This window comes from Liolophura sinensis, chromosome 4 (assembly GCF_032854445.1).
Source record: "Liolophura sinensis isolate JHLJ2023 chromosome 4, CUHK_Ljap_v2, whole genome shotgun sequence".
NCBI classification, from domain to species: domain Eukaryota; kingdom Metazoa; phylum Mollusca; class Polyplacophora; order Chitonida; family Chitonidae; genus Liolophura; species Liolophura sinensis.
Genome location: NC_088298.1, coordinates 12,704,578 through 12,719,306, shown reverse-complemented (window position 1 = coordinate 12,719,306; position 14,729 = coordinate 12,704,578). Strand labels below are relative to the sequence as shown.

Here is a 14,729-nt window from a genome sequence, read left to right as displayed (position 1 = left end):
TAGATGTGTCACTTTTGTCACTTTAATGCTCCTAGCTTACTTGCTCTCCTCTTATTCTAAATTGGATGACGCCCACACCTTGTTATGTAAACGATGAAATTATGATATTATATGTGTCTCAGAAACCTGGCTTGGTTCTGATATACCGATGAAATAGCGAGCCTAAATGGATACTGTATAGAACGAAAAGATAGAGACCGTCGTGGGGGTGGAGTAGCGATTTATTGTAAGTCACCATTTAGTGCTATGCGCAGAGGGGATTTAGAAAATGACAATGAAATGTTGTGGATTTCAATCAAACAATCTAATAAACATATATTGTGTTCCATTGGCTATCGTCCGCCGAACCAGTCTTCACAAACACACGACGAGTTTCTAGTTAACTTAGATAACATCCTCAACTCAGCCCTGACAGAAAATCCAGACGCCTTGATAATTATGGGTGATTTTAATGACAGGTGTGTTGATTGGTCCAAATACCACGATAAGAGCGAACTAAAAATTAAGTTGTTTGATATTATTACAAGTAAAAATTTATTTCAGTTAATTAATGAGCCCACAAAATATAGCAATGGAACTTCATATATTTTAGATTTAATCATAACAGATAGTATCGGTTATGTGACTGAATATGGAGTAGCTTCGCCAATGGTCAATCTTGACCATTGTTCTGTATTTTGTACATTAAAAGTTGTGGTAAATGATAAACCAAGAGCATATAAAAGACACATATGTGATTTTAAATGTGCTGACTAAATACAGCTTCAGTGAGTTATCTCTACCACTCCCTGGCAAGCCGTGTGTGACATATTCGATGATATGGATGGTAAGCAATACCAAATACGCAAGTAACAATACGACCAAGGGGTAAACCATGGATGACAAATGATGTTCGTTATAAATTACGAATAAGAAATAGATGTTAAGATTTAAGAGGACAACGTTAGAGGAAGACAGATTTCAATTTTATATATCTAGGCGTGAAGCTAATACCATTAAGATAAAAGCAATATTAAGATATGGTGAAAAACTAATGGGTAAACCTTACTGTCCCAATTTAGATGCCAAGTCTTATTGGTCTATAATGAAATCTCTGCTGGGTTCAAAAGCGAAACCACGTGTCCCTTCTTTAATCGTTAACGATAAAAATGTATCACATGATACTGAAAAAGCTAATGAGTTCGTTAGCTTTTTGTAAGCCATTCAACTCTTCCGTCAGTAATACCAGTTTTACCTCCATTGACCTGCTGCACGCCTTAATTGTATACAAATAAGTGGAAGCAAAGTAGCTGATTTTCTGCCCAAACTAAATATTAGGAAAGCTTCTGGTGCTGATGGAATAAGTAATTTCATGCTCAGAAATACAGCGGAAAATATAGCACCTTACCTAACTTAACTATTTAATTTCTCACTTCAGTCAGGAGCCTTTCCAACAGCTTGGAAACTATCTAGAGTATGCCCTATCTTTAAAAAGGGAGATAGACATGATATGTCAAGTTACAGACCAGTTTCTCTACAGCCCTGTCTCTCTAAAGTGCTAGAAAAAGTAATACATAAGCACTTGTATGAATATTGTATCAACCATAACCTTCTAATATCGAATAATTCTGGATTTAAACATGGCGACTCGACAATATTTTCAGTTAACTAAAGTTGCACAAGATGTATACAGAAGTCTGGATAATAGCACTGATACGTGTTTAGTTTTCCTAGATTTTTGATGAAGTCTGGCATGAGGGTCTTTTGTTTAAATTGAGACAGTTCGGTGTTGGGGACCCATTACTGACATGGATTAAAAATTATTTATCTGATAGAAAAATTAAAGTTTGTTTAAACGGAGTAGAGTCAGACATATGTTCTATTCAAAGTGGAGTTCCATAAGGCTCCGTTGTAGGACCGCTTCTTTTTCTGATTTTTGTAAATGACATAAATGTGAACATTGAATGTAATATCAATATCTTAGCTGATGATACATCTTTATCCGAAGAGATTACTGAGTTTATTACATCTGAAAATAAAATAAATCGAGATCTAGGTCGCTTGTCACAATGGGCCAAACAATGGTTGATAACATTTAATGCACAGAAAACTGTATACTTACTTGTTTCCTTAAAAAAGAACCCGATGTACCCTAAACTGTATTTAGATGGTATTGAAGTGAAGAGCGTTCAGTACCATAAAAACCTTGGTATCATTCTACAGCACGATGGTAAATGGGACGAACATATAAGATCACTCGTAAATAAATGTAATAAGAAATTAGGTATTATAAACAGAGTGAAGAAGATATTAACAAGGAAGTGTTTAATAACTTTATACAATAGCCTCATTAGATCTACAATAGAGTATGGCGACATACTATATGATAACTGTAGTATTGCGCCTTCCCAAAAACTGGAAAATGTTCAACGGCGCGCGGCTTTGCTTTGTACAAGTGGAATGCGTCGTACATCAGACAAAGCTCTGCTGAGTGAACTTAATTGAACACCACTATATGTTCACTGTAGACAACATAGGATTCTGCTCTTTTTTAAAATTGTAAATGGCATTTTACCCGCCTTACCTACAGTCCCCTATTACCAAGACGATCAACAGAGTATAATACATATAACTTAAGGTATAATGAAAATTTTATTATATTTAGATGCCGCCTCAGTATATATAAATCTTCCTTCTTCCCGGGGCCTCCGTGGTTCAGTCGGTTAGCGCGCTAGCGCAGCGTAATGACCCAGGAGCCTCTCACCAATGTGGTCGCTGTGAGTTCAAGTCCAGCTCATGCTGGCTTCCTCTCCGGCCGTATGTGGGAAGGTCTGTCAGCAACCTGCGGATGGTCGTGGGTTTCCCCCGGGCTGTGCCCGGTTTCCACCCACCATAATGCTGGCCGCAGTCGTATAAGTGAAATATTCTTGAGTACGGCGTAAAACACCAATCAAATAAATAAATAAATCCTTCTTCCCGAAAACAACTAAGGACTGGAATAATTTACCTATACATATTCGCCATTTTTCAATTAAAGAACTTCAAATCTCCACCAATTATTACTACGTCTAGTGATTTTTTTATCGTTATATAATGACCTTAGCAACTTTTCATCTGTCCAGCACTGCAGAATGAGAATGGGACTCAGCGCTCTTCGGGCAGACCTTTTTAAGTATAATATTACTGAAGATACTACTTGCCACTATTGTAATAATACATGTGAAGATACCTTTCATTTTTTTTTTATTTGCTCTCAATTTGCCACACATGCTACATTCTCTCACACAGATTATTTCACCCGGTGTAAATTATTCTGTTTCTATTCCACAATGCTAACGATAAATATGTAATATACTTTTGTTTGGCTCTAAAGATCTAAATTACGAAGACAATAAACTTGTTTTTCAATGTGTGCATAAATTTATCAATGATACAGAAAGGTTTTATGATCATGGTAATGGTGATTACGATGGTAACATTGTAAATAATAATTCTTGTATTAAGTTACTACATGCACTCTACTGGTTACTTCTTTTATTAGACTTCTCTACAGGTTTCTTCTTGTATTAGGCTACTCTACTGATTATTTCGTGTATTGAGATACTACTCTATCGGCTACTTCTTGTATTAGACTACTATAACGGTTACTTCTTGTATAAGAAGGCTCTATCGCTTATTTATTGTACTGAGATAGTACTCTACAGGTTACTTCTCGTTGGACTTCTCTGTTGGTTACTTCTTGTATTGGACTATTCTGTTGGTTATTTCTTTTATAAGATAACTCTACTGGTTATTTCTTGAATAAGAAGACTCTACTGGTTATTTCTTGCATAAGTATACTCTAATGGTTACTTCTTGCACTCAATCTACTCTACTGCTTTCTTGTTGTATCAGGGTAGCTACGCTATTAGGATAGTACCCTACTGTTTGTCTCTTGCTTAAGGATACTCTGGTGTTTACTTCTTCCATTGCTTCAAATTACTTGGGTGTGACAGCAACCTGCGGATGGTCGTGGGTTTTTCCCCGACTCTGCGCGGTTTCCTCCCACCATAATGCCGGCCGCCGTCGTATATATTCTTGAGTACGACGTAAAACACCAATCAAATAAGTCATACAAATCAAATTTGCTGTGTGGCACATAGTCACCAAAACGACAAGATGTACTATGACGTATATATGCTGTCATCAACGAAACTGTTATAATTCCTCAGTTACAATACAATCAATTAGCTTTCTTTAACTTTGTTAAGATGGAATGTCGGCGAGCCAAACTAATCGACTGGTGTCGCATTTCAATGTTATATTCATATTTATCTCTTGTTAAAAAGGCTTAGTGAGTTGGGGACTGATTTTCGTACTTTTTGGCCCTGGCAAGGCCAGAGTTTTAAGCCCACACTACAAATAAAATACAGGTGTAAATTAGCAACGTTCTAAATGTTTGTCAACTAAGTACTGTTATAAATTATTACTTATTTAGACCTGCAGATAAAAGGAGTCTCTCCGGTCACATAGCACAGCGGAGTGCCTGTAAACATGTCAAAAGTGATCAAATATTTCAATTGTTACTTTCGGTCTTCTCTTGAAATAATGGGCTAGATACGGAATTTTATGGGCGGAGAAATGGAGTTGTCTATATAAATATCAATCCTATATATCAATCCACTTTAGGCGCATATTTGTGTTTACAAAATCTATCTTTATTGTTGTAAGGATTGTGATATACATCTAATGCGACAAACGGACTCAAAAAACAGTTTTATTCTTAGTCAAGCTGAAGATCAAGGAAATGCAATCCTAACTTCGATGACAATTAATCTAATATACGCAAAATTTTACAAGGAACACCATATATGTCTATCAAAATGTCATATCATCGTTTCTCGCAAACTAAACTATGATGGGCTTTTTGCTTTTAAATTACAGTGTTCTGGTTCAAGCTAAATGGAAAGATACTAACACCATCTGTAATGTTTCTATGGTTTCTATTTATTTTTTCATGTATTTATACATAAAAATTAGTACCGGTACAATGTTTGTCCTTTTATATCAAATATTTGTTTTAAATTCAAAATTTTGTTAAGCTTTTTATGAACCGCTGTCATGGCTGTAGAAACCCTAACGAGCGGGAACCGAAGCACATTCCTGTAATGACATCTTCTCTTGTAAAACAATGCTGCTCACACATGAACAAAACACAAGAATAGAAAAATAAACAATATACATCAACATACAAGAAAGAACATATTATGTCAGCTGGCTCATATGTCATTGAAAGTAAATGAAGTGAACAGATGAACATGTATTCCTTTCCTTACCGTGTCGTCCTCCGCTGGCGCCTCCATCTCCATCTGGCGCTTTTCTTTATGTTGAAAGAATTTGACGTTGGTGTCACACTGATGAAATTCTGACTAGCTTGGTCAAACAATTTCTTATTGCCAGTCAGACAGGAAAAACACTTGAAAGTGCATTCACTGTAAAAAAAATCCAGCCGCGTTCTATTACATCACTAAGTTCACATTTTTCAATAGTGTTTAGCCGAGAAAGGAACTGTGTTCTAACTTTCCGCCCAACACCAACACACGCCCTGGAAATAATAGTGTATGCGCACTACTGAGTTTAGAACTGTTATATCTGACTTAAATTATCTCGAGATTTCCCGTGAAACTAACTGGCGACGGTGGCAAAAGTTTATATGACGTCAGATCATCGTCGCCACAACAGGTCAAACTCCCGTACATGTGTTGTAAATCACGAGGTAGGTCAGTTGTCTCGGTAAATATAAGAATGCTAAGTTCCACTTTGTCATTCTGTCACATCTATAAAATCATTAAACATTCACAAGCTGACAGATTCTGGCTGATACGATGGGCAGGAGAACAAGGTTTATACATACACAATAATGCTCTAGTCAAACATCTGCACAAATGTAATCTGCCACGCTTTACTTTTGAGAGGAATCACGGGAGAACATTCGAAAGGGGCGAACAAATTTCCGGTGATAGTTATTTCTCTGTGAAGTGCTGCATCAATATATTATCGCTAGAGACGGCCTGTACCGTGACGTGATTCTCTCGTGACGGCCTGTACTTTGACACTTTTGACGGAGAAACAATACCGTTATCATCACATTAGGCCATTACCATATGTTGGGACTGTCATAAGCTATTAACCACAAATAAGCAGTGGGCATGGCCAAGTGCATGTATGGAAGCCGGATAAGGTCTTCATCCCAACAGTCGTGATATGACTGAAAACGTGTTAAAATAATTTTAATAATTTAGACGTTATGCATATAGGTTCTTGTGACCTAATGTGACAAAACAACGACAGGGCAACATTGTCCATATTCTTAGAGTATCCTTACATTCCGTTTTAACTACGCAATACCGTTTACAACGCAGTCCATCTATACGCCCAGTAATCAGAACTGCATTTTTTTTTACACTTCCGCCTTACTTAATCACTGAATGATGTGTATCACCAGAGCGTCTTACTCAGTATAACGGACCATTTTTTTCAACCAATTCGTTTATGTATTTCATTTATTCAAGTTCAACCATACACTAAGCTTAACGTCCTTTTAGATCAAAGGGTAATCACGATAAAACATTAAATGCCGAGTAATCAGCGTAATAAACAGGCCAACAAAAGACTGGCCTTACCAGTACTTTATCACAAACTGTCCCATACCACAAACACAACGACATACACCAGAACTAGGAAGTGAAATTCCGAACTTATCTGATAGATTACAAAACCTGACGAATCAAACTAGGGTAGCAAATCTTGACTTTTGTGTGCAATATCTAGATGTATGCATCTCCGTAGTAACTTGTTAGCCAGTAACTTGCTAAAGGTCCGTGCTTTTGACCGAGCATTCGAGTTTCCTCTCCACCCACAAAACCACCACTGTTGTAAAAGTGAAAATATTTGAGAGTTGTATTAAAAAAGATTCATATAAATAAATAATGATATGAAATTATTTCTTGAAAAACTCTTTGGTTACTTCCTGTATTAGGGTAACTCTACTAATAACTTCTTGTATTAGACTAATTTACTGTTTACGTCTTGCATTAAGCTACTTTATTGTTTACTTCTGTATGTATTAGGTTACTCTACTGGTTATTTCTTTTATAAGGCTAGTCTACTGGTTACTTCTTCTATTAGACTACTGGTTACTTCTTCTATTAGACTACTCTACTGATTACTTTTTGTATTAGGTTACTACATGCACTCTACTGGTTACTACTTTTATTAGACTTCTCTGCAGGTTTCTTCTTGTATTAAGCTACTCCACTGATTATTTCTTGTACTGAGAGACTACTCTATCGGCTACTTCTTGTATTAGACTACTCTACCGGTTACTCATTGTATAAGAAGACTCTAGCGATTATTTCTTGTACTGGGATATTACTCTACCTGTTATTTCTTGTATTGGACTACTTTGTTGGTTACTTCTTGTATAAGATGAGACAACTGGTTATTTCTTGTATAAGAAGATTATACTGTTTATTTCTTGTATTGAGATAGCTCTATACCGGTTACTTCTTGTATTGGACTTCTCTGTTGGTTACTCCTTGTATTGGACTACTCTGTTTGTTACTTCTTGCATCAGATGACTCTACTGGTTACTTCTTGTATGGGAAGACTCTAGTGATTATTTCATGCGTTCAGATACTACTCTACCGGTTACTTCTTGTATTGGACTACTCTCCTGGTTACCTTTTATATAATATTACTCTACTGGTTATTTTTTGTATAAGACTACTCTACTGGTTACTTCTTGCACTCAATCTGCTCCACTGCTTTCTTGTTGTATCAGGGTAGCTACACTATTAGGATAGTACCCTACTGTTATTTCTTGTTTAAGGCTGCTCTGATGTTTACTTCTTCCATTCCTTCAAATTACTTGGGTGTTACAGCAACCTGCGGATGGTCGTGGGTTTTCCCCGGACTCCTTCCCCGGACTGCGCGGTTTCCTCCCACCATAATGCTGGCTGCCGTCGAATAAGAGAAATACTCTTGGGTACGGCGTAAAACACCAATCAAATAAGTCAATCAAATCAAATTACATTTTGCTGTGTGGCAAATAGTCACCAGAACGACAAGTTGTACATTGACGTGTACATACTGTCATCAACGAAACTGTAATATTTCCTCAGTTACAGTACAATTAAATTTAACTTTGTTCAGATGGAATGTCAGCGAACCAAACTAATCGACTGGTGTTGCATTTCAATGGGACATTCATTTTTATCTCTTCTTAAAATTGTTTAGTGAGTTGGGGATTGCTTTTCGTACGTTTTGGCCCTGACAGAGCCAGAGTTTTAAGCCCACACTACAAATAAAATACAGGTGTAAATCAGCAACGTTCTAAATGTTTGTCAACTAAGTACTGTTATAAATTATTACTTATTACACCTGGAGATAAGTGAAGTCTCGCTGGTCACATCGCACAGTGGAATGCAGTAAACATGCCAAAAGTGATCAAATATTTCAATTGTTATTTACGGTCTTCTCTTGAAATGATGGGCTGGATATGAAATGAAGTTGTCTATATAAATGTCAACCCTATATATCAATCCCACTTTAGACGTATATCTGTGTTTACAAAATCTATCGTTATTGTTGTAAGGATTGGTATATACATCTAATGCGACAAACAGGCCGAAAAAACAATTCTATTCTTAGTCAAGCTGAAGATCAAGGAAATGCAATCCTAAATTCAATGACAATTAATCTAATATACGCCAAATTTTACAAGGAACACCATCTATGTCCACCAAAATGTCATATCATCGTCTCTGGCAAAATATCCTACAACAGGCTTATTGCTTTTAAATTACAGTGTTCTGGTTCATACTAAATGGAAAGATACTAACACCATCTGTAATGTTTCTATGGTTTCTATTTATTTTTTCATGTATTTATACATAAAAATTAGTACCGGTACAATGTTTGTCCTTTTATATCAAATATTTGTTTTAAATTCAAAATTTTGTTAAGCTTTTTATGAACCGCTGTCATGGCTGTAGAAACGCTAACGAGCGGGAACCGAAGCACATTAATGTAATGACATCTTCTCTTGTAAAACAATGCTGCTCACACAGGAACAAAACACAAGAATAGAAAAATACACAATAAACATCAATATACAAGAAAGAATATATTATGTCAGCTGACTCATATGCCATTGAAAGTAAATGAAGTGCACAGATGAACATATATTCCTTTCCTTACCATGTCGTCCTCAGCTGGCGCCTCCATCTCCATCTGGCGCTTTTCTTTATGTTGAAAGAATTTGACGTTGGTGTCACACTGATGAAATTCTGGCGAGCTTGGTCAAACAATTTTTTATTGCCAGTCAGACGGGAAAAACACTTGAAAGTGCATTCATGGTAAAATAATCCAGCCGCGTTCTATTTCATCATTAGGTTCACATTTTTAAATAGTGTTTAGCCGAGAGAAGAAATGTATTCTAACTTTCCGCCCAACACCAACACACGCCCTGGAAATAATAGTGTATGCGCACTACTGAGTTTAGAACTGTTATATCTGACTTAAATTATCTCGAGATTTCCCGTGAAACTAACTGGCAACGGTGGCAAAAGTTTATCTGACGTCAGATCATCGTCGCCACAACAGGTCAAACTCCCGTACAGGTGTTGTAAATCACAAGGTATGTCAGTTGTCTCAGTAAATATGAGCATGTTAAGTTCCACTAGTCATTCTTGCACATCTATAAAATCATTAAACATTCACATGCTGAAAGTTTCTGGCTGATACAATGGGCAGGAGAACAAGGTTTATACACAATAATGCTCTAATCAAATATCTGCACAAATGTAATCAATATATTATCGCTAGAGACGGCTTGTACCGTGACGTGCTTCTCTCGTGACGTCCTGTACTTTGACACGGAGAAACAATACCGTTATCATCACATAAGGTCATTACCATATGTTGGGACTGTCATAAGCTATTAACCAGAAATAGAATCGCCTGGCAATATCACCTTCAAATCTGAAGGCTATGGGAGCAAGGACATAGAGCGGGGCAATAATGAAGCGATAATGCGGATACTAACGAAATGATGGCATTTTTTGATGGTTTGTGACATAAACTGCCTGATATTGCTTTTTTCTTTTGTCAGGTGTTTTGCCTTCCATGATTACTGATTAGCCTTGTAATATGATACGTAGTTTTTTAATTCGAAAATGTACAAATCCCGTGAACAATAATACATTACCTACACATCTTCTGTGTTTCCTGACCCCCGGGTCAACATTTTAATTATTGAATTTGGTGTGTTCCTTTCGGTTATTTTAGCTGAAATTTGTTTTTCAATAATTTACCCTTAATGTACGTTGTCAAGCAATACTCTGACCTTGTTACATAAAAAGAACAACTTCTGTGATTTGAAATTTTGACTTAAGTCAAATATCGTTTCATGATCCCCGCACCTTGAAATATAGCTGTTAAAAATAATAATAGCAAACTAAGGATTTCTGTCAGACGGCAAAGACAGTTTTGATGTAAAAGGGAGAAGCCAGAAAGATTTTTGGGTGATTCACAATAAAAATGTTGAACTCTAAATGTTGAACGCAACATTTATAACTGTTATAACTGTCTTGCGGTCCAACTTCTTGTAGAAGCCAATGAGAAGGGGTTTGCTTCCTAACAGAAGCATCAAAACCTCCTCGTGCGGCAATTTTATTATTAATTTTTTTGGAAATGTATTTATTACTGTTTTACTTTTACTTACACATTAATGATTTCTATCTACCGTATCTCATTATATTTTTTTGTGTTTCAAAATGAAAGATCATTTAAAATTTTTATAAGTAAACATACACAAAATCATTTAACAAAGACTACTATTTTCAGTGAATTATGTTACGTGATGTTTTTAATATTAAAAGACTTTGCATTGAATGTATTTTTTCATATTGTTTTTTTTTTTAATATCCCTGGCCTTTCTCGATACCTTTCCACAATATGTGTCTAAATACTTGATTTTCTATTTGTTTCTCATTTAACGGCGAATTCATAAGGAAACCAGAATTGCGGTTACAGGTCCGGAGTTGATCGATATTATCTGTTAAGACCTCTATGTATCCAGTGATGTTGTTTGTTAGCGTATCCCGGGGCTAGTGGCGGAATTCGTCGTATTAAATTAGATTTTGGTTACCACCAACACATAACTAACTTGGTACATGATTTGGAGACTGGCTTCATTCGTTCGTTACGAGCATTCCACGAGTTTTTCCAACATCAGTGAAAACTGCTGAGTGCTCTATTTGCATGAATTCGTCTTGATTTCATACTTTATACAATTTCTTAGTTTTTTGGTGGTTTCGGCTGAACGTTGTTTCTGGAAATGGCCTTCAGATACCTGAAACGTGGAATTAGATTGACTACTGGTGTGCGAATTTCTGTTTTGACGTTTTAATAAGTAAGAGTAATTGGTCAAGTCTTGAGTGTCTTGGGCAAAAGACGGAGCTTGTAGATAAAAAAGTGGTTAACTGGGAACGTCGAATCTAAAATTTTGTGTAAAGATTTATGGTGATTTGTATATTAGGTTTTTCACGCGGTACAGTGTTTTCATTTTGACATATGATTGACGCCAAACCAATAAAGACAAATGGGATATGTACAATCTGCGCTGCTTTTTTGAACATCAATCATGGCACCAACGAAGCTAAGACTTACGCTTCTATGCAATAAATCATTCCATTAGTCAGTTATTTCGTCAAAGTATCAACAAACTCAATAAACCATCATTCATGTATTATTATTATAATAAAACACACAACTGCTGCCAAATTATGTTTTGCGTCTTTTTCTAAATATTTCAACTCATTGAATCATTATATCATTAAAAAAATCACTGGATTGCTCCACAGTGTATTGTACCTTCTACCAAATCATAGAACTAAAAAAACGACCGACCAGTTATTGATATTTTATGCACAGTATAAATGTCAACGAATTGTCCTGTTCCTTTCTGCTCTACAAACTGCCGCAATAAAGATAATCCGTGTTTATCAAATCTCAAGTGGCTGTATGTTGTGAAACCTGTGATATGGTCTCGCAGGCCGGAGTGGAGTACAATACACGTCTTTATAGTTCAGCTCTATACATATATCATTTTACATGGCCCATAAATCTCGTATATTTCTCAGCATTGAATTTACCCTTGTTGTTTTGCCCACAATTAAATCTTTAATATATACATGTAGAAAACTACTAACGGCAAACGCCTTACTGAAGTACCGGAGTATGCCTGCAATAATAGATGGCATATATATATATATATATATATATATATATATATATATATATATATATATATATATATATATATATATATATATATATATGCATAGTGGTTAAATTTTACCACCAACACGAAGCTGGTATGGATAGATGAATGTATAGCAGATAACTTTTTTCTCGGTCTGTCTCGGTGATTCGGTTAAGGTCCAACCATAATACTACCTGCTATCGTACAAGCAAAAAATCCTTGGGTATGGCGTTAAACTACAATCAAAAAAAAAGTAACTGGATTGCATAGCGGTATGTTTTGAACACCTAATACAGTGTGAAACACAGCGTTTAAGTTTAAATAAACCTTAAATAGGCCACACAGACCTTGCCTAGGAACGACAAGATACACCGGGTAATTTTGAACACCCACATAAATCTGGTGTAGAAAGGATTAGGCCTGACGCGAAATGGGTTTCATCTCAGGTCATACAAATTCGTGGTGCTACACGAGTTAGAAGGTATAATGCGTTGCTATTTTCCAGTACTGCTATACCTGTCATTAAGTTTTGTGTGTGGCTACACCGCTGTCATTAAGTTTTGTGTGTTGCTGTTTTCCCGTGCTGCTACACCTATCTTCAAGTTTTGTGTGTTGCTGTTTTCCCGTGCTGCTATACCTGTCATTAAGTTTTGTGTGTTGACGTTTTCCCGTGATGCTATACCTGTCATTAAGTTTTGTGTGTTCCTGTTTTCTAGTACTGATATACCTGTCATTAAGTTTTGTGTGTTTCTGTTTTCCCGTGCTGCTATACCTGTCATTAAGTTTTATGTGTTGCTGTTTTCCCGTGCTGCTATACCTGTCATCAAGTTTTGTGTGTTGCTTTCTTTCAGTACTGCTTTACCTGTCATTAGGTTTTGTGTGATGCTGTTTTCCAGTACTTCTATACCTGTCAGTAAGTTTTGTGTGATGCTGTTTTCCAGTACCACTATACCTGTCAGTAAGTTTTGTGTGTTGGTGTTTACCAGTACTGCTACACCTGTCATCAAGTTTTGCGTGTTTCTGTTTTCCCGTGCTGCTATACCGATCATTAAGTTTTGTGTGTTGGTATTTTCCGGTACTGCTATACCTGTCATTAAGTTTTGTGAGCTGGTGTTTACCAGTACTGCTACACCTATCTTCAAGTTTTGTGTGTTTCTGTTTTCCCGTGCTGCTATACCGATCATTAACTTTTGTGTGTTGGTGTTTTCCGGTACTGCTATACCTGTCATTAAGTTTTGTGTGTGGCTACACTGCTGTCAGTAAGTTTTGTGTGGTGCTGTTTTCCCGTGCTGCTACACCTATCTTCAAGTTTTGTGTGTTGCTGTCTTTCAGTGCTGCTATACCTGTCATTAAGTTTTGTGTGTTGATGTTTTCCCGTGCTGCTATACCTATCATTAAGTTTTGTGTGTTACTGTTTTCTAGTACTAAAATACCTGTCATTAAGTTTTGTGTGTTTCTGTTTTCCCGTGCTGCTATACCTGTCATTAAGTTTTATGTGTTGCTATTTTCCCGTGCTGCAATACCTATCATTAAGTTTTGTGTGTTGCTTTCTTTCAGTACTGCTTTACCTGTCACTAAGCTTTGCGTGATCCTGTTTTCTAGCACTGCTATACCTGTTAGTAAGTTTTCTGTGATGCTGTTTTCCAGTACTGCTATACCTGTCAGTAAGTTTTGTGTGTTAGTGTATACCAGTACTGCTACACCTGTCATCAAGTTTTGTGTGTTTCTGTTTTCCCGTGCTGCTACACCTGTCATCAAGTTTTGTGTGTTTGTGTTTTCCGGTACTGCTATACCTGTCAGTAAAATTTTGTGCGTTGGTGTTTACCAGTACTGCTATACCTGTCAGTAAGTTTTGTGTGTTGGTGTTTACCAGTACTGCTATACCTGTCAGTAAGCTTTGTGTGTTGGTGTTTACCAGTACTGCCATATCTGTCAGTAAGTTTTGTGTGTTGGTGTTTTCCCGTGATGCTATACCTGTCACTAAGCTTTGTGTGATGCTGTTTTCCAGTACTGCTATACCTGTCAGTAAGTTTTGTGTGTTGCTGTCTTTCAGTACTGCTATACCTGTCATCAAGTTTTGTGTGTTGGTGTTTTCCAGCACTGCTATACCTGTCAGTAAGTTTTGTGCGTTGGTGTTTTCCATTACTGCTATACCTGTCGTCAAGTTTTGTGTGTTGGTATTTTCCGGTACTGGTATACCTGTAAGTAAGTTTTGTGTGTTGGTGTTTTCCATTACTGCTGTACCTGTCAGTAAGTTTTGTGTGTTGGTATTTTCCGGTACTGCTATACCTGTCATTAGGTTTTGTGTGTTGGTGTTTTCCAGTACTGCCATATTTGTCATTAAGTTTTGTGTGTTGGTGTTTTCCAGTGCTGCTATACCTGTCAGTAAGTCTTGTGTGTTGCTGTTTTCTCGTGCTGCTATACTTATTAGTAAGTTTTGTGT

The 14,729-nt window shown here is 36.6% G+C and overlaps 1 protein-coding gene across 1 annotated transcript in view; it reads right to left on the bottom strand.

Moving 5' to 3' along the window:
* Positions 1 to 9,512, bottom strand: part of LOC135464758 (chitin synthase chs-2-like) — a 28,859-nt gene extending 19,347 nt beyond the window's left edge. The window contains 1 exon segment of the mRNA XM_064742298.1: positions 9,220 to 9,512. Within this exon segment, the coding sequence (XP_064598368.1) occupies positions 9,220 to 9,252 (33 nt within the window). The 5' untranslated portion in view covers positions 9,253 to 9,512.
* Between the last annotated feature and the right edge of the window lie 5,217 nt (positions 9,513 to 14,729).